Source organism: Microtus pennsylvanicus, chromosome 15 (assembly GCF_037038515.1).
Source record: "Microtus pennsylvanicus isolate mMicPen1 chromosome 15, mMicPen1.hap1, whole genome shotgun sequence".
NCBI classification, from domain to species: domain Eukaryota; kingdom Metazoa; phylum Chordata; class Mammalia; order Rodentia; family Cricetidae; genus Microtus; species Microtus pennsylvanicus.
In genome coordinates this window covers 1,080,609-1,105,170 of record NC_134593.1, presented here as the reverse complement: position 1 = coordinate 1,105,170, position 24,562 = coordinate 1,080,609, and the positions used below count along the sequence as shown (strand labels likewise).

General features: G+C 49.8%; 1 protein-coding gene across 3 annotated transcripts in view; it reads right to left on the bottom strand.

The window, feature by feature from the left end:
* Window positions 1-2,527: 2,527 nt before the first annotated feature.
* The window catches only part of Tep1 (telomerase associated protein 1), a 46,777-nt gene continuing 24,742 nt past the window's right edge, over window positions 2,528-24,562 (bottom strand). For all 3 annotated transcript variants that reach the window (XM_075950284.1, XM_075950283.1, XM_075950285.1), the window contains 35 exons: window positions 23,997-24,121; window positions 23,635-23,748; window positions 23,426-23,543; window positions 23,098-23,292; window positions 22,825-23,000; window positions 22,592-22,748; window positions 22,314-22,493; window positions 21,809-21,901; window positions 20,788-20,920; window positions 20,520-20,670; window positions 20,180-20,313; window positions 19,967-20,055; window positions 19,604-19,718; window positions 18,456-18,696; window positions 18,131-18,245; window positions 17,180-17,304; window positions 16,991-17,090; window positions 16,647-16,802; window positions 16,319-16,531; window positions 15,972-16,125; window positions 15,648-15,860; window positions 15,049-15,209; window positions 14,709-14,822; window positions 13,315-13,422; window positions 10,736-10,868; window positions 10,480-10,556; window positions 10,270-10,399; window positions 9,255-9,391; window positions 8,982-9,106; window positions 5,476-5,619; window positions 5,247-5,343; window positions 3,404-3,503; window positions 3,100-3,299; window positions 2,871-2,975; window positions 2,528-2,765 (listed from right to left, as the gene is read on the bottom strand). In XM_075950284.1, the coding sequence (XP_075806399.1) occupies window positions 2,598-2,765; window positions 2,871-2,975; window positions 3,100-3,299; window positions 3,404-3,503; window positions 5,247-5,343; window positions 5,476-5,619; window positions 8,982-9,106; window positions 9,255-9,391; window positions 10,270-10,399; window positions 10,480-10,556; window positions 10,736-10,868; window positions 13,315-13,422; window positions 14,709-14,822; window positions 15,049-15,209; window positions 15,648-15,860; window positions 15,972-16,125; window positions 16,319-16,531; window positions 16,647-16,802; window positions 16,991-17,090; window positions 17,180-17,304; window positions 18,131-18,245; window positions 18,456-18,696; window positions 19,604-19,718; window positions 19,967-20,055; window positions 20,180-20,313; window positions 20,520-20,670; window positions 20,788-20,920; window positions 21,809-21,901; window positions 22,314-22,493; window positions 22,592-22,748; window positions 22,825-23,000; window positions 23,098-23,292; window positions 23,426-23,543; window positions 23,635-23,748; window positions 23,997-24,121 (4,896 nt within the window). In that variant the 3' untranslated portion in view covers window positions 2,528-2,597. The remainder of the gene's footprint in view (window positions 2,766-2,870; window positions 2,976-3,099; window positions 3,300-3,403; window positions 3,504-5,246; window positions 5,344-5,475; window positions 5,620-8,981; window positions 9,107-9,254; window positions 9,392-10,269; window positions 10,400-10,479; window positions 10,557-10,735; window positions 10,869-13,314; window positions 13,423-14,708; window positions 14,823-15,048; window positions 15,210-15,647; window positions 15,861-15,971; window positions 16,126-16,318; window positions 16,532-16,646; window positions 16,803-16,990; window positions 17,091-17,179; window positions 17,305-18,130; window positions 18,246-18,455; window positions 18,697-19,603; window positions 19,719-19,966; window positions 20,056-20,179; window positions 20,314-20,519; window positions 20,671-20,787; window positions 20,921-21,808; window positions 21,902-22,313; window positions 22,494-22,591; window positions 22,749-22,824; window positions 23,001-23,097; window positions 23,293-23,425; window positions 23,544-23,634; window positions 23,749-23,996; window positions 24,122-24,562) is intronic.

Here is a 24,562-nt window from a genome sequence, read left to right as displayed (position 1 = left end):
CTAAAACATGCAGCCTCGCGAACTGAACAACCATTGCATTCTTGGCCAGTGAGAGATAGCTATAGCCTGTAAGCCATTGTAAGTCTCTTTAAAATAATAAAATAAAAATACATAATTATATGTATATATTCATATATATTCACTCATTCTCTCAGTTCTGTTGTTCCTTTAGAGAACTCTAATATAAGTCCTCTGCAAGAGACATCTCCTCAGAACCCAAACACTTATTTCTTCTGATATCACTTTATATCATTTCCAGAAAGACCCCGTTCTCTCTGTATCCCACCGCTGTGGCAGGTTACTCTGGATTCTGTCCTCACTGTATGCAGTCCCCTCACTGAGGGACATTAAAATGCTTTATCCTGCTAGATCCATTTTTTTCTGCCAACCTTTGTCTGTTAAAGGTTACTGTAGACAGAGTACAGGTTCTAAAGACTCACTTTTCCCTTCAAAATCGTAATTATCCCAATTCTATCTGATATCCTAGTCGTCATCAAATGTCTTATCTATTATTCGTGCTTTTGTTTCTGATTCTCCTTTCAGAAACAATAAATAAATTTCCTAGCCAGGCATGGTGGTTCATGCCTTTAATCCCAGCACTTGGGAGGCAGGGGCGAGCATAACTCTGAGTTGGAGCCAGCCTGGTCTTCATAGTGTCTCAAAAATAAATAATTTCCCTCCCTCCTCAACATTAACATAACCATATGACTTCTCTGCTAACGCCTGCGAAGCAATGTGTGGGAATTGTGCCGTATTTGTTATAATTATGAAATAATCAGAACTGTGAGTTATTGCCCACGGTTGATACACAAAACACAGATCGGTGACGTAGGTAGAGTTCCTTTTCTCTCACTCATAAGAACAGCATTTTAGGAAACCAAGGAGGTTCAGAGAAGGTATGTCTTCATTATTTCCCACTCTGTGTATTTACTTTTGGGGACAGGGACACACACATGTACATTCTATGGTGTGCACGCAGAGGTCACAGGACAGTTTGCAGGAGTTGCTTCTCCTCCTGTTATGGGCTCTGAAGATCAAACTCAGGTTGGTAGCAGGTGCTCTTACCCGCTGGGCCATTTCACTGGCCCCTTCATTTTGTGATTTTGGGGCAGGATCTCACTCTATGTACCCGGCTGTCTGAGAACTCACTATGTAGGAAAGGAAGGCCTTCCTTCCTCAGCCTAAGCACAGAAGGCAGTCATAGACCACTATGCTTCACAGTGACTTTTACAGAGCTGGGAATGGTAGCTCACACCATTAATCCCAGCACTCAGGAGGTGAAGGAGACTTCGGCAGATCTCCAAGAGTTCAAGGCCAGAGTCTTGAAAAGCCATGGGCATGGTCATTCCACTTGTTAACACGTTGTAAGCTTTATGGAATCCATGCCTCCCAAATGCTGGCATTAAAGGTGTGCACTACCACCAGCTTTCTTTTTTTAGAACTGTTTAAGATCCGCTTCTATTTTATGTGTATGAGTGTTTTGACTGCATGTATGTCTGCACCACATGCATTGTCTATGGAGGTCAGAAGAGGGCAATGGAATTCCCAGAACTGAAGTTACAGCCATTTGTGAGCCACCATGTAAGCACTGAGAATTGAATCCCAGGTCTCTCTATGAGTGGCCAGTGTCCTTGACCATGGAGTTATCTCTCCAGCACTGTGAACTTCAATTTGAGGGAGAAATGGTCATGATTTCTTCCAAGAGTGTCAATTTGTCTATCAATGAGTGCTTGCAAGTCAACTACTAAGTCATAAGACTCATTTTGCCTTCAGGGCCTTGGTTTCTCTCTCCGGCCATTTTAGCTCTGAGAAGGAGCCCAGCACTGCCCTGGGTCTATCCATTTTCTAAATGCTCACAAATCTATTGACTTTAACTCATTATTTCTTGCTTCTTTTTGATGTGGGAGAGTCTTCTGTTTTGTGTTGATTTCATTGGTTAATAAAGAAACTGCCTTGGCCCTTTAATAGGACAGAAAATTAGGTAGGCGGAGTAGACAGACAGAATGCTGGGAGAAAAAAGCCAAGTCAGGCAGTCACCATGATTCTCCCACCTGACACAGACACAGGTTAAGATCTTTCCTGGTAAGACACACCTTGTGGTGCTATACTCATTAGAAATTGGTTAATCTAGATGTGATAATTAGCCAATAAGAGGCTAGAGTTAATGGACCAAGCAGTATTTAAAAGAATACAGTTTCTGTGTAATTATTTTGGGGCATAAGCTAGCCATGTGGGCGGCCAGGTGCCGGGGACGTAGCCCTGCTGCTCATATTACTACATCCTTTCATGACCATACAAGGTTCCTCCATTCTATTCAAACTAAGTACTGTTCAACAATGCTCTCGTTCTACCTCCTGGCGGGAGTGGGACTTAAGATCTCCATGAGAAGAGGGCACAGGACTCCAACCTGCCCATAGAGATGTGGTTTGTGTTCTTGCAGTTCTAAGAAGAACGAACGCTAAGTTAGAGAACATCCGTACCCCTCCCTGCTGACACAAATCCAAAACAGGACGCAATCAAGGTGTACTTAAGATCTTCCAACACTTTATTCTTATAGTCTCATCAAGAATGCAGACACTGGTGTCTTCTGGTTTGCATCATCCAGTACAAGTGATGTCACCTTCGTCCTGAGAACTGCATTCTCGTTCCCAAGATAGGAAATACAAGTTTCCTTGTGTGTCACCCACGGCAAGCTGCAGGGTAGAGTTGGGCCCCAGGCAAGGTTCTAGGCAGCTCACTGGCCCATCACATCGGAATAAACCCAACTAAAACAGGAGCAGAAATGGGAGAGGTGAAGCTAAGGCCTGGGATCTCCCTTAGAAACAGGCCAGTGCAGGAGCACACACACACACACACACACACACACTTACCAGCTGCATACTGGGTCTCGCCCACAACTTAACATCTTTGTCCTTCGAAGCAGTCAGCAGCAATCCAGGAAGTACGTGGAGGGCTGTGACTGGGCCCAAGTGAATCTTAGAAAGGAGAGGAACAACATGACTTCTCCTTTCAATTAAGGAGGCAGCGAAGGCTGCCGCATCAACCGGTAGGACCCCCCCCACACCCCACACACACCCAATGACTCATCCCACAGCTTACCTTTTTACCCTGGCGTGCCTTTAAATGTCTGGGTTCTGGCCAGCTCTCCATACAGGAATCTGACTCAGAGTTTGTCCCTGGAGTTTTAGGTGTTCCTGTTTTTGTCTGCCAAATGTTATCTGCAATCCATTCTCCTTCCGGGGTGCACTCCCCTAAGCTCCAGAGCATTCCATCAGAGGTGGCACACAGAAATGATGACTCTGCCATTTTGAGAGCAAAGTTAGAACACCAGGTCTCAAGTCTTTAGTACCCTCAGCCCCCCAAGCCACCCCAGAGCTCCTCTGGTCTTCCCATTCCTACTAACCAGACTCAGGTTTGGCCTGAGTGATTGATATTGGGGATCCATTAGGATTCTTTAAGTTCAGACTGAAGAGTCTTTCAAACTCCCCTGACTCCTTCGGCTCCTGTGAAAGGTAGGTGATTGGGTAACTTTGTTCAGTCTGTCCATAAGACACAACTCCACTAACAAAGCCACGATGTTCTGCTCTACAGTGCTCAGGACATTAAAAAATCCCCAAGTCCAGCCCAAGCGTCGAATGGATGGGTGTAAGAATCTGTCCCCCAAGAGAAGATGCGGAACATGCCTACCACCTTGCTGTTGCCACCACACCCGTCCCCAGCTGGTGGAGCCCCCAGGGCTGGCAGCAGATTTTAGCGGCAGGATGTACTCCACCTGTTCGAGTGAGATCGCCGAACTGTGGACATGTTTGTGTCTCATGTCTGTATTTCCCATTTGTCAACACTTCTGCCACACAGTTCTACATTGAAGCTACCTGTCTTCTTTCTGGTCCGGGCACTTACATTGTCTTGGCTATGTTGAATTAGGCTGACCCAGAAGTGCCTTGTCTGGCATTTGGGGACCAGATACACTTCTTTCACTGAGATATATGTTTGGGGACAGAATCACTGCCTCCTAGACAGCCTTTGTAGGTTACCTTAGAAGGTATCAGGTTAGAACTTCATAAACTTTACAGAAAAAAAAGAGACCTCAGGAATCTTGGGAATGAAATCTCACTTTGACATTCCAAATCGCTAAGTGTAAAAACCTACGAGGTAACTGCATCATGACTGAAGCACAATGCAGCCCTTGCCCTCAAATGCTAATGCTGACAGAGTCACTACAAAAAAAATAAAATCACAGTTCAAAAAAAAACTAGGGGACAGGCTGGGCGTGGTGGCGCACACCTTTAATCTCAGCACTTGGAGCCAGAGGCAAGTGGATCTCTGAGTTCCAGGCCAGCCTGCTCTATGGAGTGAGTCCCAAGACACCCTAGGGCTGCACAGTGAAAGCCTGTCTCAAAAAAAAAAAAACAGAAAGAAAGGAAGGAAGGAAGGAAAAAGGAAGGAAGGAAGGAAGGAAGGAAGGAAGAAGGAAGGAGAGAGAAGAAGAAGAAGAAGAAGAAGAAGAAGAAGAAGAAGAAGAAGAAGAAGAAGAAGAAGAAGAAGAAGAAGAGGAAAACTAGGAAGTCGGAAGACAAAGAGATGGCTCGGCAGAGGTAGGAGCAATTGCCACCAAGTCTGACAACCTGAGTTTGATCTCTAGACCCCACATGGTAGAAAGAGAATCAACCCACCTGGTTGTTTTCTGAGTTCTACATGCATACTATGGCATACAAGTGCCCATACAGACAGACGGACGGACGGATGGATGAACACACACACACACCAATGTAAAACAAAAATTTTAAAAAGACGAAAAAGAACCAGCACAGCGGCACACACCTCCCAGCACTCAGGAGGCAGAAGCAAGCAGATGCCTGTTGCTCCAGACCACGTGGTGGGACCCTATTTCAAAAGGGAAGGGGAGGGGAGGGGAGTGGAAGGGAGGGGAGAAGAGGGAAGGGAGGGAAAAGGAAAAAGGGAGGAAAAGGAAGGGAAAGGGAAAATAACAACAAGGACAAACCCTCCTAGATACCTGATTTTAAAAATTCTACAACCTTTTTTTTTTTTCATGAAATCTTACATGGAAACTCAGCATCCAGTGATTTAAATTAGAGTTGCTCCAGAGAAAGGAAGACAGAGGACTGTAGCCCCTTGCCTTTCCCTCCCCTCTGTCCTCCATGATGGGCTCCAGTGTTTAAATGTACTGATTCTAGAGACTAGAATTTGGACAAATGTCTACTGTAACACATCCAAACAGGACTCACCAAGAAGGAAAGAAATCCAGGGTCCCCCTGCTGCAGGTAGAACACGCCGTGCTCCCGGCTGGTGCACAGAATTGAAGAATGTACTCCATACTTCTTGCTGTTTATAAGAAAGTGAAAGACGCCTCTCTTTAAGATGCTGGTGCTGTACCCTGAGTCTGACTGAGTCTGGGGTAGCCACTAAACGGCCTTTCTTATTTTCAGCTCAAGAGGTTTTCATTTTGTATCTTACCAGATCAAAGATGGAGGACACCCAGGCTTCATCTGTAGTAATTCCACATTTTCTTTCATTAAGATGAGAGACTGGCCGTCAGGGGCCAGCGCCAGGCCTGTCAAGACCCCCAAGCCCTCCTGCAGAACTCGCTTCATGTGAAGACTGTAGCTCAAAAGACAAACACAGACAGGAAAGAAAACTTCTTTAGCTCCTCCCCACACACTTCTCATGAACAAAGTATAAAACACAATGCCTGACCATTCCCAGCCATCTGTGTGCCTACTCGTTTGCTTTTGCTGTAACGGGGATGAGGCCGGGGCCTCTGGCAGGATGCAGACACTGAGCTATATCCCAACATCACCATCACCTCCCGTACCTGCTCAAAGAGGATTCTCAGCCACTGCTGCCTTTTGCTTCCTCAGTTAGCTCTGTGGTTATCTCCTTCTGTAACAGGGCCCCAGACCTTAGTAGGCCTCCAAGCCTCAGCACAACCAACTCCATGATGAAAGTACACTCAGTTTTGTAAAACTCAGCCAAAAACTAAAACAAAGACTTGATCCATCAAAGTTCATAGCCCTGGGCAGGTCTCTAAATGTACTAACCTTGCTTTTTGGCCTGAAACTCTCTATGTAGACCACAAGTTGGCTTTGAACTCACAGAGATCTACCTGCCTCTGCTCTTGAGTGCTGGAATTAAAGGAGTGTGCCACCATCACCTAACTTCTTGGCCACCATCTTCCCCATCCCCTCTAGTAACCCGTGATCTTGGCTACACTCGGAATTCTGGCCCTTCACTCCAAGAAGAGCCAGAAAGATGGCTCAGCAGGTAGTCATAGCATGTAGAAAAGAATTGATGCTAAGAATTGTCCTCTGACCTCCACATGAGTGCCTTGACCAAGCACATCCCATCACACACACACACACACAATCGTCATCATCATCACACATACATACATACACACACACCATCACACACACACATCATCATCATCACACATACATACACACACACACCATCACACACACACACATCATCATCATCACACATACATACACACACACACATCATCATCATCATCACACATACATACACACACACCATCACACACACACACCATCACACACACACATACAATCATCATCATCATCACACATACATACACACACACCATCACACACACATCATCATCACACATACATACACACACACAACATCACACACATATCATCATCATACATACATACATACACACACACCATCACACACACACACATCATCATCATCATCACACATACATACATACACACACACACACCATCACACACACACATCATCATCATCATCATCACACATACACACACACACCATCACACACACACATCATCATCACACATACATACATACACACACACACCATCACACACACATCATCATCATCACACATACATACACACACACACCATCACACACACACATCATCATCATCACACATACATACACACACACCATCACACACACACATCATCATCACACATACATACATACACACCATCACACACATCATCATCATCATCACACATACATACATACACACACCATCACACACACATCATCATCATCACACATACATACATACACACACACACCATCACACACACACCATCATCATCATCACACATACATACATACACACACACACCATCACACACACATCATCATCATCACACATACATACATACACACACACCATCACACACACACATCATCATCACACATACATACATACACACACCATCACACACACACACATCATCATCACACATACATACACACACACACCATCACACACATCATCATCACACATACATACACACACACACCATCACACACACATCATCATCACACATACACACACACACCATCACACACACACACATCATCATCACACATACATACACACACCATCACACACATCATCATCACACATACATACACACACACACCATCACACACATCATCATCACACATACACACACACACCATCACACACATATCATCATCATACATACATACATACACACACACCATAACACACATCATCATCACACATACATACACACACACACCATCACACACATCATCATCACACATACACACACACACCATCACACACATATCATCATCACACATACATACACACACCATCACACACATCATCATCACACATACATACACACACACACCATCACACACATCATCATCACACATACACACACACACCATCACACACATATCATCATCATACATACATACATACACACACACCATAACACACACACACACACATCATCATCATCATCACACATACATACATACACACACACACACACACCATCACACACACACACTAATAAAAAAAACGCAGAATACTCTGAGAACTCCCACATGTAAATTTTGTTAACAGAATTTACTCTTCTGGGTCATGTTAACACCTTTGGCTTTTCTGGAACATCATTCCCTTCCTTTACTAACCCAGAAAATTCTTCATCTTTTTATGTATAATCTTAAAAGACAATCTTTTTGCTAACATTTCTCAAATTTTGCAGACCTATCAGCTACTGGAGACTTTTTAAAAATTCAGCTGGGTTTGGTGCCACCTCTAATTCTAGCCTTTCAGAAGCTCAGCAGGAGGACTCCAAACCGCTAGCCTGAGCAATATAACAACACTCTGCCTCAAAAAAAAAAAAAAAGTGATAAATGCCAGGCAGTGGTAGCTCATGACTTAAATCCCAGCACTCAGGAGGCAGAGGGACGGGGATCTCTGTGAATTCAAGGCCAGCCTGGTCTACAGAGCCAGGACGGGTTCCAAAGCAACACAGAGAAACCCTATCTCAAAAAGCAAAACAAAAACCAAAATAATAAATAAAAACAATTCATGTGTACCACACTCTCTGGTTCAGAACTTGATACCAGGTAGGCATTTCGGAATTACTCATTTAGCTGGGCAGTGGCGGCACACACTTTATTTAATCCCAGCACTTGAGAGGAAGAGGCAGGTGGATCTTTGTGAGTCTGAGGCCAGCCTGGCTTACAGAGTGAATTCAGGACCTCCAGGGTTATTACATAGAGAACCCCTGTCAGTGGTGAAGACACTTGCCAACAAGCCTGACGACCTCAGCTTGATTCCCAGAACCCACATGTGGCTGGAGGGAGAGCCAACCCCCTCAGGGGAAGACTACAAAGACATAAACACACAAGGAGGCACGACTTTAGCTAGCCTACCTCAGACTCCTCCATTTCACAGGGTATTACTCACAAAGTAGCAGGAAGCAAAACGACTTGGCTGTCCCACATACCCAATCCTTGCCACACAGACACACCCAGACCAGTAAATGTAATCTGAAAACGACTGATAAAGCCAGGGACAGCTGACATCCTAGCAGTCTCTCCCAACGCACGGACAGATCATAACAAAACCCTCAGCTATGGAGAGCAGCATTCCCAGCAGCGGCTGTTTGTTTCACCTGCGATTCCTCAGCGCTGAGCCTCCCATCGGGTCCACCTGCCACTCGCTGACTTTTTCATTAGCACTGAGAACAAAGAACGAATGTGCCGCGTACCAGATCACATGACTGATACGGCCTGGAGCCTGTGTAGGAAGCAAGTTCAGTTCAGTACCTTTGAGGAACAAACATAAACCTTTCCCCTCCAAGGCGTGCAAGCAAATTTCTAAGCCACAGAAGTTCCATTAAACACACAGAATTTAAAATGTACAGAATCCACCCAGACTCAGGCACCTGTGCGGTAGCCACAGCTTTGCCTTCCCGCCACAGTGTCAGCTCCCCTGCTTCATCTCCAGACACTGCCAGAGAACCGTCTGGTGCCCACGCCACAGCCGCGATGGCCACAGAACTCGTAGGTTTGTAAGTATCATCTGGTGAAGAAAGGAAGGGATACTTCAGCTAAGACCTTAAGCAATAGAGGAGGGGGTGCCTGATCTGGTCTTGCCCTGTAGTCAGAATGATGACTATCTTAAAAATCACCATAGAACCTTCATTCAGCAACTGATGGAAACAGAGGCAGGACCTGCATCAGAGCACGGGATTGAGCTCCCAAAGTCCAGTTGAAGAGTGGGAGGAGTGAGAATATGAGCAAGGAGGTCAAGACCATGATGGGGACACCCACTGAAACAGTTGACCTGAGCTACTGGGAGCCCACCAACTACAGCTGGACAGGGAAGGAAAGCATAGGACCAAACTAGTCCTTCTGAATGTGGGTGACAGTTGTATGGCTGGGGCAGACTGTGGGGCCACTGGCAGTGGCACCAGGATTTAGCACTACTCTTGTACTGGCTTTTCGGAAACCCATTCTCTTTGGATGGATACCTTGCTCAGCCTAGATATAGGAGGGAGGGCCTTGGACCTTCCCCAAAGCAGTGTGCCTTACCCTCTCTGAGGAGTAGCTGGGGGGGGGGGGCGGGGAGTGGGAACTAGGATCGGTATGTAAAATGAAAAATACTGTTTTGTTTTGTTTTTTTCAAAAAAATAATAATAAAGAGCTCTGCTACTGACCTAGGAATAATGGCCACACCTTTAATCCTGTTACTGAGGATACAGAGGCAGGCAGATCTCTGAGAGTCTAAGGCCAGCCTGGTCTAAAGTTCCAGGCTAGCCAAGACTACAAAGTGAGAGCTGGTCTCAGAAGGAAGGGAAGAAATTTCTGGGCTGCTGGAAGGGATAAAGAGGTATCAGGCTGCCCTTGGCATCTTTGTCCCAGGCTTCTATCACGCTAACTTCTTGGCCCCTCACTTACCTGCTTCCTTAGGAATCTGCCAGAGCTGGACAGAGCTATTATCTGACGTCAGCAGGAGGCCCGAGGCCTCAGAAGCAGCAGCTGCCGTGACTGGACCACTGTGTCCCTGGAGGGTGCGGATTTGGCACATCTAGGAGAAAGGGGGTTGCAGAGGTTGCCCTGCATGCCTCCTCCATCTCTTCCCTGCCGCAGTTCTTACAAAGAACTCACCAAGAGAGGATGCCATAACTTTGTGGCCCCATCCAGTCCAACTGTCACCACCAGAAGCTCCGATCCAGGCTGTCCAGCTGAAAAGACAGAGAAACCAACTCAGGAGGAAAAGACCAGGCCCAGAGGGAGAGGTTTGAATGAGTGCCAGGGTAGCGAGCGCCAGGCATGGGTTTAATCGCTAGTACTGAAAAAGAAGATAAGGAAACAAAACAAAAATGGTAGCAGCAGGGAAGGGGAAGGGCTGAGGGATCAATACCTGGGCAGGGCTCCAGGGCAGCTGCACATTGGCTAATGGGTCCCGAGTGAGCAGGGATGCTGGTCAGCTCCACACCCCGACGGTCCCACACCTTCAAGGTCCCATCCCGGCTCACAGACACTATGTGTTCCTCCTGTCCAGGATCACGGTGTTGGAGGACAGTCACAGTGTGCGGGAGGTGGGAAACAGGAAGGCAAGCAGAGGGAAGAGTTTAGCAGTCTTGGACTGCACTTGTCTGGAGTATGAACACCACCGTCTCACGCTAATTTATCTGGCAGCCTGGAACCCTGGCCTGCATGTGCCATGCATACCTCCTCTACAAACAACACACCTAACCACCCGCCAGCAACCTATACCCCCTCTACAAACAATACACCTAACCACCTGCCAGCAACCTATACCCCCTCTACAAACAACCTACCCAACAACCTGTCAGCAACCTAAGTCCAAACAACCCACACAACAAGCCATCAGCAACCTATACCCCCTCTACAAACAACACACCTAACAACCTGCCAACAACCTATACCCCCTCTACAAACAACACACCTAACCACCCGCCAACAACCTACACCCTCTCTATAAACAACACACCCAACCACCCGCCAGCAACCCACACCCCCTCTACAAACAACACACCCAAGAACCCGCCAGGAACACACACCCCCTCTACAAACAACACACCTAACCACCCGCCAGCAACCCACACCCCCTCTACAAACAACACACCTAACCACCCGCCAGGAACCCACACCCCCTCTACAAACAACACACCTAACCACCCGCCAGGAACCCACACCCCCTCTACAAACAACACACCTAACAACCCGCCAGCAACCCACACCCCCTCTACAAACAACACACCCAAGAACCCGCCAGCAACCCACACCCCCTCTACAAACAACACACCTAACAACCCACCAGCAACCTACACCCCCTCTACAAACAATACACCTAACCACCCGCCAGCAACCCACACCCCCTCTACAAACAACACACCTAACCACCCGCCAGGAACCCACACCCCCTCTACAAACAACACACCTAACCACCCGCCAGCAACCTACACCCCCTCTACAAACAACACACCTAACCACCCGCCAGCAACCTACACCCCCTCTACAAACAACACACCTAACCACCCGCCAGCAACCTACACCCCCTCTACAAACAACACACCCAAGAACCCGCCAGCAACCCACACCCCCTCTACAAACAACACACCTAACAACCCGCCAGGAACCCACACCCCCTCTACAAACAACACACCTAACAACCCGCCAGGAACCCACACCCCCTCTACAAACAACACACCTAACCACCCGCCAGCAACCCACACCCCCTCTACAAACAACACACCTAACCACCCGCCAGCAACCTACACCCCCTCTACAAACAACACACCTAACCACCCGCCAGCAACCCACACCCCCTCTACAAACAACACACCTAACCACCCGCCAGCAACCCAAGTCCCCACGTGCACAGCTCTGCACACACTCCTACTTTGAACAATAGAATAAATTTCTCCTCCCCCTAACATGCATCAAACTAGACAGACTTCCATTCGATCATATCCTCTCTTCCCTCTGGGTATGAGGGTAGGGGCTATGATCTGGTCTGAACTAGTTTTGGATACATGTGCAATAAAGCCAATTGTGTCCCTATTTGATATACATATAATTAAAAGTAGATTCACTATGGTAGACCTATACAGGGAGCAAACAGCTTTTTAATACAAGTCTATGCACAGAAATAGAGAACCCTGCAAATGATACCCTATGCCCTAGTAATCCCTAGTAACCAAACTCCTTCCTTCAGACCTCAACCCGGGCCTTTGGGTATTCTTTCACCCATGTGGCCTGCTGTCCTTGTTGATGGGCTATTGTTTTGATTTGAATAACATTACCTCTCTGCCCTCACAATCTGTGTTGCTTTAAAATTAAATAAATAAATGTGTGTATGTGTGCGTACGCATGCAGGTGTGTGCATGTGTGTGCGCGCGTGTGTTCGTGTGCATGTGTTCATGTGTGCATGTGTTCATGTGTATGTGTGCATGTGTGTGTGTGTTCATGTGTGCGTGTGTGTGTGTGTACAGGCATGTGCAAAAGAATAGAGGTGCCCAGGGAGAGGAGAGGCTTCAGATCTCCATGGAGCTGGAGATACAGGCAGCTGTGAACTGCCTGACATGGGTGTTGAGAATTGAACTCGGGTCTTTAGGAAGTGCTCTTAGCTACTGAGCCATATCTCCAGCCCATTTTAATTCCTGATTCAGACACCAAGAACCTGGAAAACACCTGGCCAAGATGCTACCTCCCTCCAGAGAGGGGAAGGCAAACATCAGGGACTTGGGAGACGTAGAAGGATCAGGGACTCGGTTGGCACCGAGGGGCCTAACATTGCAGTCCTGCCAGAAATTCACAATATTCTGTGGCACCCATCACATCTGACTCAGCACTGTAACACAGTCCTAGGTATCACAGTTTTACCATTCGCCTTTGGGAGTAGACACCTAATGTGTCCAGTCTCCCGGATTTTCCTACCCTTCCCAGAGCATGCTGGTGAAGTCCATTGCTTACCACAGCAACCACAGAGCTCACAGCACTTTGGTGACCCAGGAACTGACCAAGCTGCTGCCCTGACTCTGGATTCCAGAGTCCCACAGAGCCATCACTAGAGCAGGAGACCTGCAGTCAAAAGTGAAGGAAGCAAGATCATGAGCCTTCCCCTTGCATTCTGCTGTGTGCCTTCCAGACGGGGCCTCACTAGGCAGCTCCGGCTGGCCTGGAACTCACCACACCAGGATTAAGGGAGTGCAGCACCACACGTGGGTCCTTTCTTATCTCTCTCTCTCTTCATTTTAAAGAAATAACGTAAGAGGGGCTAGAGAGATGGCTCAGGGGTTAATAGCATGGTCTGCTCTTCCAGACAGCCCGGTTCAAGTCCTAGCACCCACATGGCAGCTCACGCCTGTCTACAAGTCCAGTTCCAGGGCTTCTGACACCCTCATGCAGTCATACAAGCAGGCAAAACAACAAAAGATATAAAACAAATTATATATTTAAAAAATAAAACAACATAAGCATTCTACATAGGGAAAATGTATTTTACAAATCCTAAGAAGATACACTGGGATCTCTAAATCAATCTTTCACCCTCAGGCATTCCAGAGCTAGAGAGACATTACTGTGTTCTTGTTGGGAACATGGGCTTTGGGGCTGGAGACGGCAATTGCAAAATTGCTCTGTTCTAGAAGGCAGAAATTTGTTCCTCAGCACCCACATCAGGTAGCTCACGATGACCTGGGACTCTGGATTCCGGGGATCCATCGTCCTCTTCTGGCCTCCACAGGCATGGCACTCACATGCACAAACCCACACACATACATATTGAAAACAAAAGGATTTGAATCTTAAAATAAAAAAGGCGTTGGCTAGAGGGATGTGGCTAGATGGTAGAGCACCTGCCTGGTGGGCAAAAGGCCAATACCAAAGGCAAAGGGGCGTTTTTATCAGGATGTTTACTGGCTCAGGGATGGTGGAACGGCTCAGCAGGTAACTTGCTTGCTACCAAGTCTGAGAAACCGCAGCTCAGGTCTAGAACCCATGTGTGAAGAGAGCACTGACCTCCAGGTACACCCTGTGGCACCATGGCACACCCACGCACATATAAACACACATGCATACAACAGCGTAAAGAATTAAAACAAAAAAGAATGCTTATTGGCTCAGCTTTATCACTGATATGACCTTAGAAATGCTTTTCTGGGGTCTATTTTCTTATCTGCGAAGAAGACAAAGTAGTGACCACTTTACAGGGCACTGTGAAGAGCCATCACGGTAATCAGTAAGATTGATCTCGTGTCAAACCAGCAAATACTGTGTGCCCAGAAGACGCTACCGAGAGCGTGAACCGGAGATGGCTTTCCTCCAGGTTGTTTGCTGGGCTCTGCCTCACCCCTTTCCTCACTCACCAGCACTTTGTCTTTGGTCCACGCACAGCCAGTGATCCAGTCACGGTGACAGGAAGAGAAGGAGCGAATCAGAAGAGGGGCTTGGGCTTTCTTCACGTCCCAGCAGAGAAGATTCTGGGAAGGCAAGCACAGGGATAAGGACCCAGACCACAGCAATGCCGAAGCCACTTCAGATACGGTGGTCGGTTGGCTTTTGACGGAGTCTCATTGTCCTAAGCGGGTCCTGGCTAGTGATCGGTGAATTTCTGATCCTCCTGCCTTCATCTTCTAAGTACTGAGATTATGGTCGGGGCCACCACATCTGGTTTCAACCCCAGGGCACCATCCTTCCGCAGCTCACCCGATCCCTGCCCGCAGTAGCCAAAAGGCCTCCATCAGGGCTGAAGCTACAGCAACACACTGGGCCCTCATGTCCCCGGAGCTCAGCACCGCAGGGAAAGTCTTCTCCCTCATGTGGCCGTGTCAGCAGCCTCCTGGGCCACAGTCGCACTGTGAAGTCCTCTGCATTGGAAACAGAAAGGCAAGTGAGTCCTGAACACCAGGACGTGCACAGGTCCTGCACCCCAGCTCCTGCGTGGCAGACTCAGGCAGGAATGTGGCTTCTTATATCAGTTTGCTACCACACCACAGAAGCTGCGTTTCTCAAGGCCTCAATGTTGCCTTCACCTCACCATCTCTGAGGTTCAAATCTCTCACTTCCAGAGGACCAAGGCTATCCAGCACTTCCTCTCCTCTCCTCTTTCTAGAAACAATCTAGAATAATTGTGTAGGAAGAACACACTCAAAAGCATTGTGAAAGTTGTGAATGAGAACCACCTGTGCACGGATTTTGAATTGATCACACCGCCTGTGCACGGAATTTGATGAGCATGTGTAATTGATCACACACTGAAGGGTGACACCAGCAAAGAAATGATTCAGAACACTGCTCAGTCGTACCCGAGGCGGAAGCCAAGAGCTCCCGGGAGGTGGCCAGTCCACGCACAGGTTTCTGGTGTCGGGATACCAGCCACAGGGAATGAAGGGAACGCCCCTTGACCACCCAGCCACACAGGGAGCCGTCTTCTGAACCGGTCACCAACACGCTAGGACTCAGCCAGACCAGTGCCGACACTGCTACATTTAGCGCTTGACACGGAGTCCCCTGGGGACCTAGAAAAGGGAAGAGCACATGAAAAACAGACATTTGAGAAAAGAAATGAGGTAGCAGGTACCTTCTCTCCAAGGGTGCAAACCCATCCACACCCACATCCCCTCTGATACCTGAAGAAATGTTGTAGATTTTAATACCGTCTTCTCGGTACCCAACAGCCACCTGGTCACTGTCTGGGTTGAGAGCCACGGAGAGTGCAGCAGACAAAGGAAGAGAGCCCAGGCAACCCCTGGGGCGGCCAAGAAATCCTGACCATAACTGAGCCTAGGATGCCAGAAAAGAGTTTAAAGATGCTCCCCTCTGCTGCCTGGTCCTCGTCCTTACGTCACCTTCCTTCAAAGTCTCTGTCACCACCCAGACTCCCCCAGGATCCTCAGCAGAGGCTGCCAGCATCACCTGAATACACCCCTACTTTTGCTGCTCCCCTAAACCTACCACAGGCCCTCTGTAAGATCACCTTGCCATCTTCTCCAGCCGTCAGGAACTGGACTCCAGCATGCAGGAAAAGAACAGCAGCAACACAGCCACCGTGAGCAGCGAAGGCTGCCAGCCGTGTCCCCTCTTGCCAGGCCCACAGCTCCACTGCCCCATCTATCCGGCCTACAGCCACAGACTTCCCGGGAGCATTGAATGCCAGAGTGCGGACAGAGGCTCCTGGGGCTCCTAGCTCCTAGGCGTGGATGCAGAAACAGAAACACCAGGGTCTGTGCTCAGCCCGGGCTCAACATGACACAAACGCTCCTGTCCTGCACGCTCTCCCGAGGAGCTACACAGGACCTTCTTACCTGGATGACTTTGAGTCCATCTGCCTGGAAGAAGGTAATTCTGCCAGCCCAGTTGCCCGTGGCTACCGTCTGCCCCTCTGGGTGGAAGGCAATGCAGTTCAGGGACTTGGGACCGGTGTGCTGGAAAGCCAGCTGCCCACGGACTGTGTCCCACAGCTGGAGGAGAGAAGAGGAATTGGGACGTTGGGCACCAATGGCAGAGTTTCTCAGGCCCAGAGCTCCTGCGAGTTACCTTATCCAGTCCCCTGCCTCAGCAGAGCTTCCCCAGGACAGGCAGTCAGCAGTTCTGCCATGCTGAGCAACGAATCAGGTTTGACTCATGGTTTAGGGTCACTTTTTGTTACCTTTAGGTATCCTCCCAAACACACGGTGGCCAGCAGGCGTCGGTCTGGGCTTAGGCAGCAGCCAGTGATTTGGTGTTGGTGGGCCTTGGACTGGAACACCCTGTTCCAGGAAGACAAAGCCAGGGTCCTGGCGTCATTTGGAAATTAGGCTCCTTCCTCACTGCTATCTAACACGAGGGGAGCGCTTACCAGCAGCCATGCTGCAGGTCCCAAAGCTCCAGGAGCCCATCAAAGGTAGTAAGGAAAAGGGCACTGTCCGAGAGGAATGCAAAAGAGGAGATCCCATCACAGCCGCTCACCAGCGCCTTCTCCTCCTGCAACGGCCAGTTGGGAAGTGTGGCTCAGGTGATCCCCTCAGTCCAGGACCAACCCATTCCCGGCCCCCACCATGCAAAGGAGGCCAAGGCAAAAGGGCACGGCTGTCTACACTCCCAGCCCAATCACAGGTACAAGGCACTTCATAATCAAAGCCGGGTCACCATTCCTCACTCCGTGTGTGTGTGTGTGTGTGTGTGTGTGTGTGTGTGTGTGTGCGCGCGCGCGCGCGCGTGTGTGTGACATACATGCATGCGCAAAGGTGAGGGTGACGTGGCTGCGTCTCCACTCCCTAGTCTGGTATTGCCAGCTGCTGCAGTCATTCACAGCGGTTTATAGAAACATTCTCTCCTGTGTCTTTGCGAGGTTCATGTGCAAGTCATAAGGACTGCCCTTTTCCATCCAAGGCCCTCCTCTATCTACACAACTCACACGGATCTTATCATGAGCCCTATGTTCCTCAAAATGCTAAACAGCGCGCCCGAGTGGACACTGGACAGTGGTGGCCCACAGTCATGTCTGCTGTCAAGTTTCATTTTGTTCTATGCCTTGAACTTAATGGACAGCCCAGGTTGGCCTTGAACTTAATGGACAGCTCAGGTTGGCCTTGAACTTAATGGACAGCCCAGGTTGGCACTGAGCTTGCAGTCCTCCTGGCTCAGTTTCCCTGACGCTGGGGTTACAGATGTGAGCCGCCACACCCTTTGACCAGGATGTCTAATTTGATAGGAGGTGAATGGTGCTGCTGAATGAAGCAGGGTTTTAAGCATAGGCTTGGCTTGCCTAGACCTTCAGGGCAGTATGTGAGGGTTTTCTGCATCATACCTGCCAGGTTCTCAGGTCCAGCAGATAAATTGTCCCACTGGCAGTGCCCACCGCTGCTCTTTGCCCATTAAGGGACAGCGCCACCGCGGTGGGGGAGGAAATTGCCAGAGACAAGCTAGAGAGGGAGGAAAAAAACCAAGAAGGGTAAGTGGGGAAAGTCAGTGGGAAGAGGAGGTGGGGAAAGTCAATGGGAAGAGGAAGTGGGGGAAGTCGATGGGAAGAGGAAGTGGGGGAAGTCTGTGGGATTCAAGGTCTGCAGTTCTATGCCTGAGCTGGCTCCATGGCAGCTTTAGTCTGTCCTCTTTCTCGGGAAGGAGGGTCTTACCTTTGCTGGCTGTCCGAGGTCTGGGGTTTATTAACCCATCGTAGTGTGCCCTGGAGGTGCCATCGCTGGGCGAGTAGGGGGGCCTGGCGGCAAACAGGTGACTCTACAGGCTGGCTGGCTGCCTGCTGACGCAGGAGCAGAGGATACTGGGCAAGCAGCGAGGCCTGCTGTCTCAGGAAGGTATGGAACACAGCGACATCCGCCTCCAGGGGCTTTGGGTTCACTTCAGACGTTGAAGAAGCTGTTTTAAAAGAGGAGAGACAGAGAGTAGCTGAGGAGACGACTCAGAGGGTTGGAGAGCTTGCTGTGCAAACTGGCAGACCTGAGTTCAGATCCCAGCACCTAGATAAAAAGTCAGGAATGCCACATGCACTTGTAGCCCTAGTGCCAGTGCTGGGGGTCGGGGTAAAAAACAGAAGAACCCCTGATCTCGTTGGCCATCAGTCTACCAAAAAAAGTGAGTTCCAGATTCAGTGAGAGACCCCCACCTTAAAGGAGCAAGGTGGAAGCACAGACTACAACCAACAGCAAGCAACTCTAGCCTCTAGATGAGACTGTGTGCTGTATTCACACACTCATACACACACTCAATACACTCACAAACACACAATCATACACATATTCACATACAAACACACACATACACACAAACACATACAAACACTCACAAACACACGTACACATACTCACACACATGCTCACTCACATACACACACAAACACACACTCATCTGCAAACACACACACACATACACTGAGGGAGTGGAGGTCAGAAAGAAGTACAGTATCATTAGGAAACCAGCCTAGACTCCATTAACCTCAGCACCAAGTAAAATTATATTGTGTATTTAAAATTCACAATTTAAAAGTCTCAAGATGTGACCTCTGTACATCACATCAGAAACACCTATTTGAAGCATAAAGCTTTGGGCCTCACTGCAGAACTAGAGAGGTGGAATCTTGTGACCTCAGAATCTGCAATTTTAACCAACTTCCTAGATAATTCACTGTTCAGTCTACCTAAGAGGTCAAAACAACAGGGTCCACTAGGAGTCTGTGCTTACACCTGTGGCATTTTCAGAGCTTGTTCTGCCTACCCTGGAGCAGGGTATCCCACATCACAAAAGAAACATCCATGGCTTATCTCACCATAGAGCACGTGTGCCTCCAAGAGGTCAGAGACCAGACCCGTTTCCAGATATGCAGCTACCACGTGGAGATTGCTGAGAAACTTTGCAAGGACAGCATGGTTCTCGCTCTGGAGCTGGGGAGAACATATTGGTTGGGCCCATGAGATGAAAGAGCTGGCAAGGAGGACTAGGCCAGTCTCCGAGCGTGCCTATGCAAGCAGGACAGAGAGAGACACGGGGGGAAGCGGGAAAACTCGAAGAAGTCAGAGGAGTCTGTAAGGAGACTAGGGACACTGGCGGGACTGGTCAGAATGGGAAGAGGAATGAAGGACGGCCCAAGAAGATGTGTGGACTAAGGACTCTATGAGGTGTGGGGACTAACCAGATGGTAAGGTAAATCTTTCAGAGCCTCGGGAGGACAATTTCGGAAGGTGCTGGAGGCATCCGGATCACACATCTTCCAGAGGTGAGCTGCAAGAACAGACGTTGAGAAAGGCTTATCCCTGGCATCTCCTAGGTCTCGGGCTACGGCACAGGGGAAAGCATGTGGTCCTGACCTCCAGGTCCCGCCCATGCTGATATGGGCTGCAATCACCTGCAATGAGGACATGCACAGTCTTCTCTAGCGCCAGCCTTTTCCCATAGCGACGTTTAACTGCTGTCCTCAGAGGCCCATCAGAGAGGCAGAGCCGGGCACCAGGGCGCTCCACAGGGCCCTCCCCTAGTAAACTGTCCTCGAGAGAAAAGGGGAGAGAAGTAAGGGAGGAGAAACAGTCACTCAGTGAGCTCACTGGCATTCCCACGGCAGAGTGGGAACTGCATGGGCGGCATTCAGGAACCTGGGAGGCAAGCGCTGGGGTGATACTAAAGAATCATGAGATGTCCTAACCAGAGAGGCGATGAGGCTGGTGGGAGCTCAGCTGGGGCAGCATTACCTTCGTAGGCTCTGGACAAGGTAGGCAAACGGACCCAAAGGGTAAGGGCTTCCATTCTGACCAGCAGCCACTGCTTCTTCCCAGCTCTTCGTCTCTTTGGGCAAAACCAGCCACGTGCTCAGCACTGCATGCAGCTGGTCCACAGTCAGACCTGAAACCATAAACTCTCTGACGACCCGAACCACACAGGGAATCCACCTGCATCGTGCACAACCCCTCCCGATACCTCTGGCTAAGATCCCATCCTCCCCCACCCCGCCCCACTGACCGCTCCGCGTGGCATCAAGGGCAGCCAGAGCTCGAGGAAGGACATCCGGGCCATGCTCTTGCTCCAAGGTACTCAGGATGTGCTGCAGCAGCAGTGGCAGAGTGGCGGGCAGCGTTCGCAGCCTGTCAGACACCTGGGGGTGGGGACGGTAAAGGATGCCAGGTGAGGCCTTGAGGTGAGATGGACCTGGGCACTCCTGTGGGGAACCGCCTTGAGGTGGGAAGACCTGCTCGCTGTGGGCGGCACCAAGCCCTGGACGGAAGCTGAGGGGAGGGCGTAGAGGACCGGCTCAGCAGTTAAGAGTACTTGTTGCTCTGGCAGAGGATCGGATGCCCTCCTCTGACCTCTGCGGGCACCAAGCCTGCACACGGTACGTGTACAGGTCAGGCACTCACACAAAAAATGAAATTAATAAATCTAACACTTTTTAAAAGTACGGAAGCTAAGCAGCAGCATGCATTCATCCTCCCGTTTCCTGATTCCAGCTCCTTGTGGCTTCCCCGCCATGGTGCGCTACACCGGGGAACTGTGAGGCAGAAGAAGTCCTTCCACCCTTAATTAAGGGTGTAAACGCCTTTGCCAGCATTTTCTCACAGCAAAAGGAAGCAAAAGTATGAAAAAGAGTGATTCCAGAGTTTCAAAGGACAACAGGACTTTATCAGGAGCCTGGATAAGGCCTATTTGCACGATTATTTTAGCCAAGAATCGGGTTTCATTCTGATCATGTCCTGAGAACTTGAGGTAGGAAGACCTACCTACTGTGGGTAGCACCATTCCCTCGGCTGATATCCTGCACTGTATTAAAAACCGAAACTGTGTTGAGAACAAGCATTTATAGCTCTTTGCTTCTGGACTGCACGTGCAATGAGACCAGCTGCCCCAAGCTCCCGCCACTACGGCAACCCTGTGACAAGGGACTATACACCTGAAATGTGAGCCAAATAAACTCTTCCCTCCTAAGGGGTTTGTGTCAGGGAACGCAGCCCGAGGAGGCTACGGGCAGTGGACAGGAACGACCAACCTGCTCGTAGAGGGTGAAGAGCCTCAGGTGGTCAGTGACGAGGTGCAGGTACAGTGGCAGGCCCGACCCCCGCTTTACCAACAGCAGCCGCATCTGGAGAGAACCGGAGGATTCAGTGCAGGGACGAGGGAGGTCCACCATAGTTTGCCTCTGCTAAGGCGGTGCCTCCCCTGAGAGTCCAATTAAGGGATGAGCACATAGCATCACCACCAAACGCAGCCCCGCTCCTACTTCCCAGCCAGATCCTGTCAGAAAGACTTCCACGGCTCAGCCCCGCCCACCTTACCCATGATTCCACTCACCCTCCCCAGGGAGACTGTTCACCGTGGAAAAGTCTGGGCGGTCTTAGGAGAAATCAGAATTATCTTACGAACAATTTCCCCTGGCAGAGAGGTCTGGAGAAGTCTACAGAGCAGCCCTAGTGAGCAGCTACTGGCTTCAGCATCTGTATCCTTGTGGCGCCCCAATTCATGCTACATCCCCTCCATTCCGGTCTGGGTCCAACCTGGTTGTTAAAAGGTGACTCCTCCAGCCGTTTCCCATACAGTGCCAGCTCTTCTCTCACAAACTGAGCCCTCGAAGATGGCACCAAAGGCCCCAAGGCCACCACTGAGGCCTCCTGACTTTGCTGAAGGGTCTCTCCCAGGCCCGAGTCACTAGACACACTCAGCACCAGGTGTACTCGCTGTGAGAGAAAGGAGCAGCATTAGCGAGGTCCCTCTCCCTGCACCTCCACTGCACCCTCCTTTCCAACTTCCTTCCTCAGCCCGGCCTCACACTCACCCGGGGAAGGGACTTGGGGACCCAGTCTGAAGTCAGCTGTCCGTTCTGACCCACCAACTTATCCGCCCCGTCGATAATAAGGACCAAGGTCTGACCAGGTTTCAGTGACTGAGCAGATTTGAAGAGTAGCCTTTGCTGCAGTTCCCACACAAGGCCTCTGTAGGTGAGGAGGTCAAGGTCAGAGATGGGGAAGCAGGGAAGGCAGCAGAGCCTACTAATCTCAGGGTACGTACCTGTAAGAACTGGGGAGGGCACTTGGCTCTCGCAATTTTCGATGCAGGTAGGTACAGAGGCGTCTGAGAAGGTTGTGAGCAAGACACTGGTCGGGGCGGGCTGCTGAAAAGTGGAAGAAAACCACGGGGGGCACGTTGGGCTCCTCGGGAGCCTGCAGCGCTGACACCAGGGACGCCTGCATGGGGCAGGACAAACACGTTTACATTTTAGGATGCACACAGTCTCCCCGCCCCCTCAGCTCTGCAGCCCCTCCTCCTGTCTGAGATGCCTACCAGGAAGGCAGTCTTTCCCTGTCCTGCCTGCCCAGTCACCAAACTCAGCCTCCCACGGGGCAGCATCAGCTGCTGCACCACGTCCTGCAGAAGGTGTGGCCGTAGAGGACTGGGTGGCTCCTTCAGCTGCTGAAAGCTGGTCTGGATCAAGTCATCATCCAAGATGGATTCCGGCTGCTCCAGCTGGGCCCCAGGCTGAGGGTCACAGGTCACAGTTATGTTCTCTCATGCTGCTGAGGGCCTCCTAGCCTTTAGCCCACCCTCCACCCGCTTGCTTCCCACCCAGGACGACCACGCTGACTCCCCTGTCATGGGCATGCCTGCTGACCTGCAGGTAAAGCTTCTGGATCACGGTCCATACGTCCTGGAGAACCAGCTGTCCAAACTCCTCCAGGCCCCCAGTATAGGGCCGGCCAGCGGCTACACCTCCCCATTCACAGGAATACCTGTAGGCAGGTAGACATAAGCAGTCAGAGGAGGCCTGGCTCACCTCATCACACCTCACCTGGATAGGTGCCTCCACCCCCCTCAGCTCACCTGCGACAGGTAACTTCTTTCTGTTCGTGTAGGTATCTCCTCAGTTCTGAGACCCGATGTGCAGTCTCTTCCGACTCAGAAATAAAGTCAGGTTTCCAGGCATCTGGCACAGAGCTGACCACCAAAGACACCCAGGGGTGGGGCCAGATTCAGAGCCTAGCCTCCGGAACCAGCCAGGAGATAAGGCTCTGGCTCCCCGAAACTCTGCCCTCAGTTTGAGATCTGACTTGAAGTGGCAAAGACAGACTCTCAGAGGCCTCCTTCAGCCCTGGGTGTTGGGGCCCGAGGACTAAGCCTGCCAAGGACTGGGTCTGCCCGGCTCTCTGGGAAGGGAAATTTGGCTGGGTAGCAAGAGCAGGTACCTGAGGAATCCAGGGTCTCGGAAGTAGACAAGAGCTTGAGCGGAGGGCTGCAAGCGTCGGCTACGATTCAGGAACTGCATCACCTCCATCTCTGTCACGGAACGCCCTGAGGGGTACTGCCGGGCCTATGTGAAGAAGGAAGACATAGGCAGGGTCAGCCTCAAGGGTCAATCCATCTCTGGAAAGCTTCAAATGCCCGAGATCACCCTTATCTCAGGAAACTTGTGTCCTTCCCGCAGACACAGGCAGTAAAATGTAGTTACTAGCTAACAGTTACCAAAGTGATTGACATGTACTGGGTATTTTAAAATACATTTCCCCTTCCTGTTGGAGACTGAATTCAGAATCTTACATATGGTAGGCGAATAAGCTATATTCCCAGATGGTGTGTGTGTATGAGACAGGGTCTCACTACTCTACAGACCAGGCTGGCCTTGAACTCGCAGAAATTCTTCCTCTGACTCCCTGATGCTGGAATTGAAGGCGCGTACCACCACGTTCCACTTCCCTGACATTTTTCATTATATTCTGAGATAAGGGATAAGGACACTTGGTTGTCCAGGATG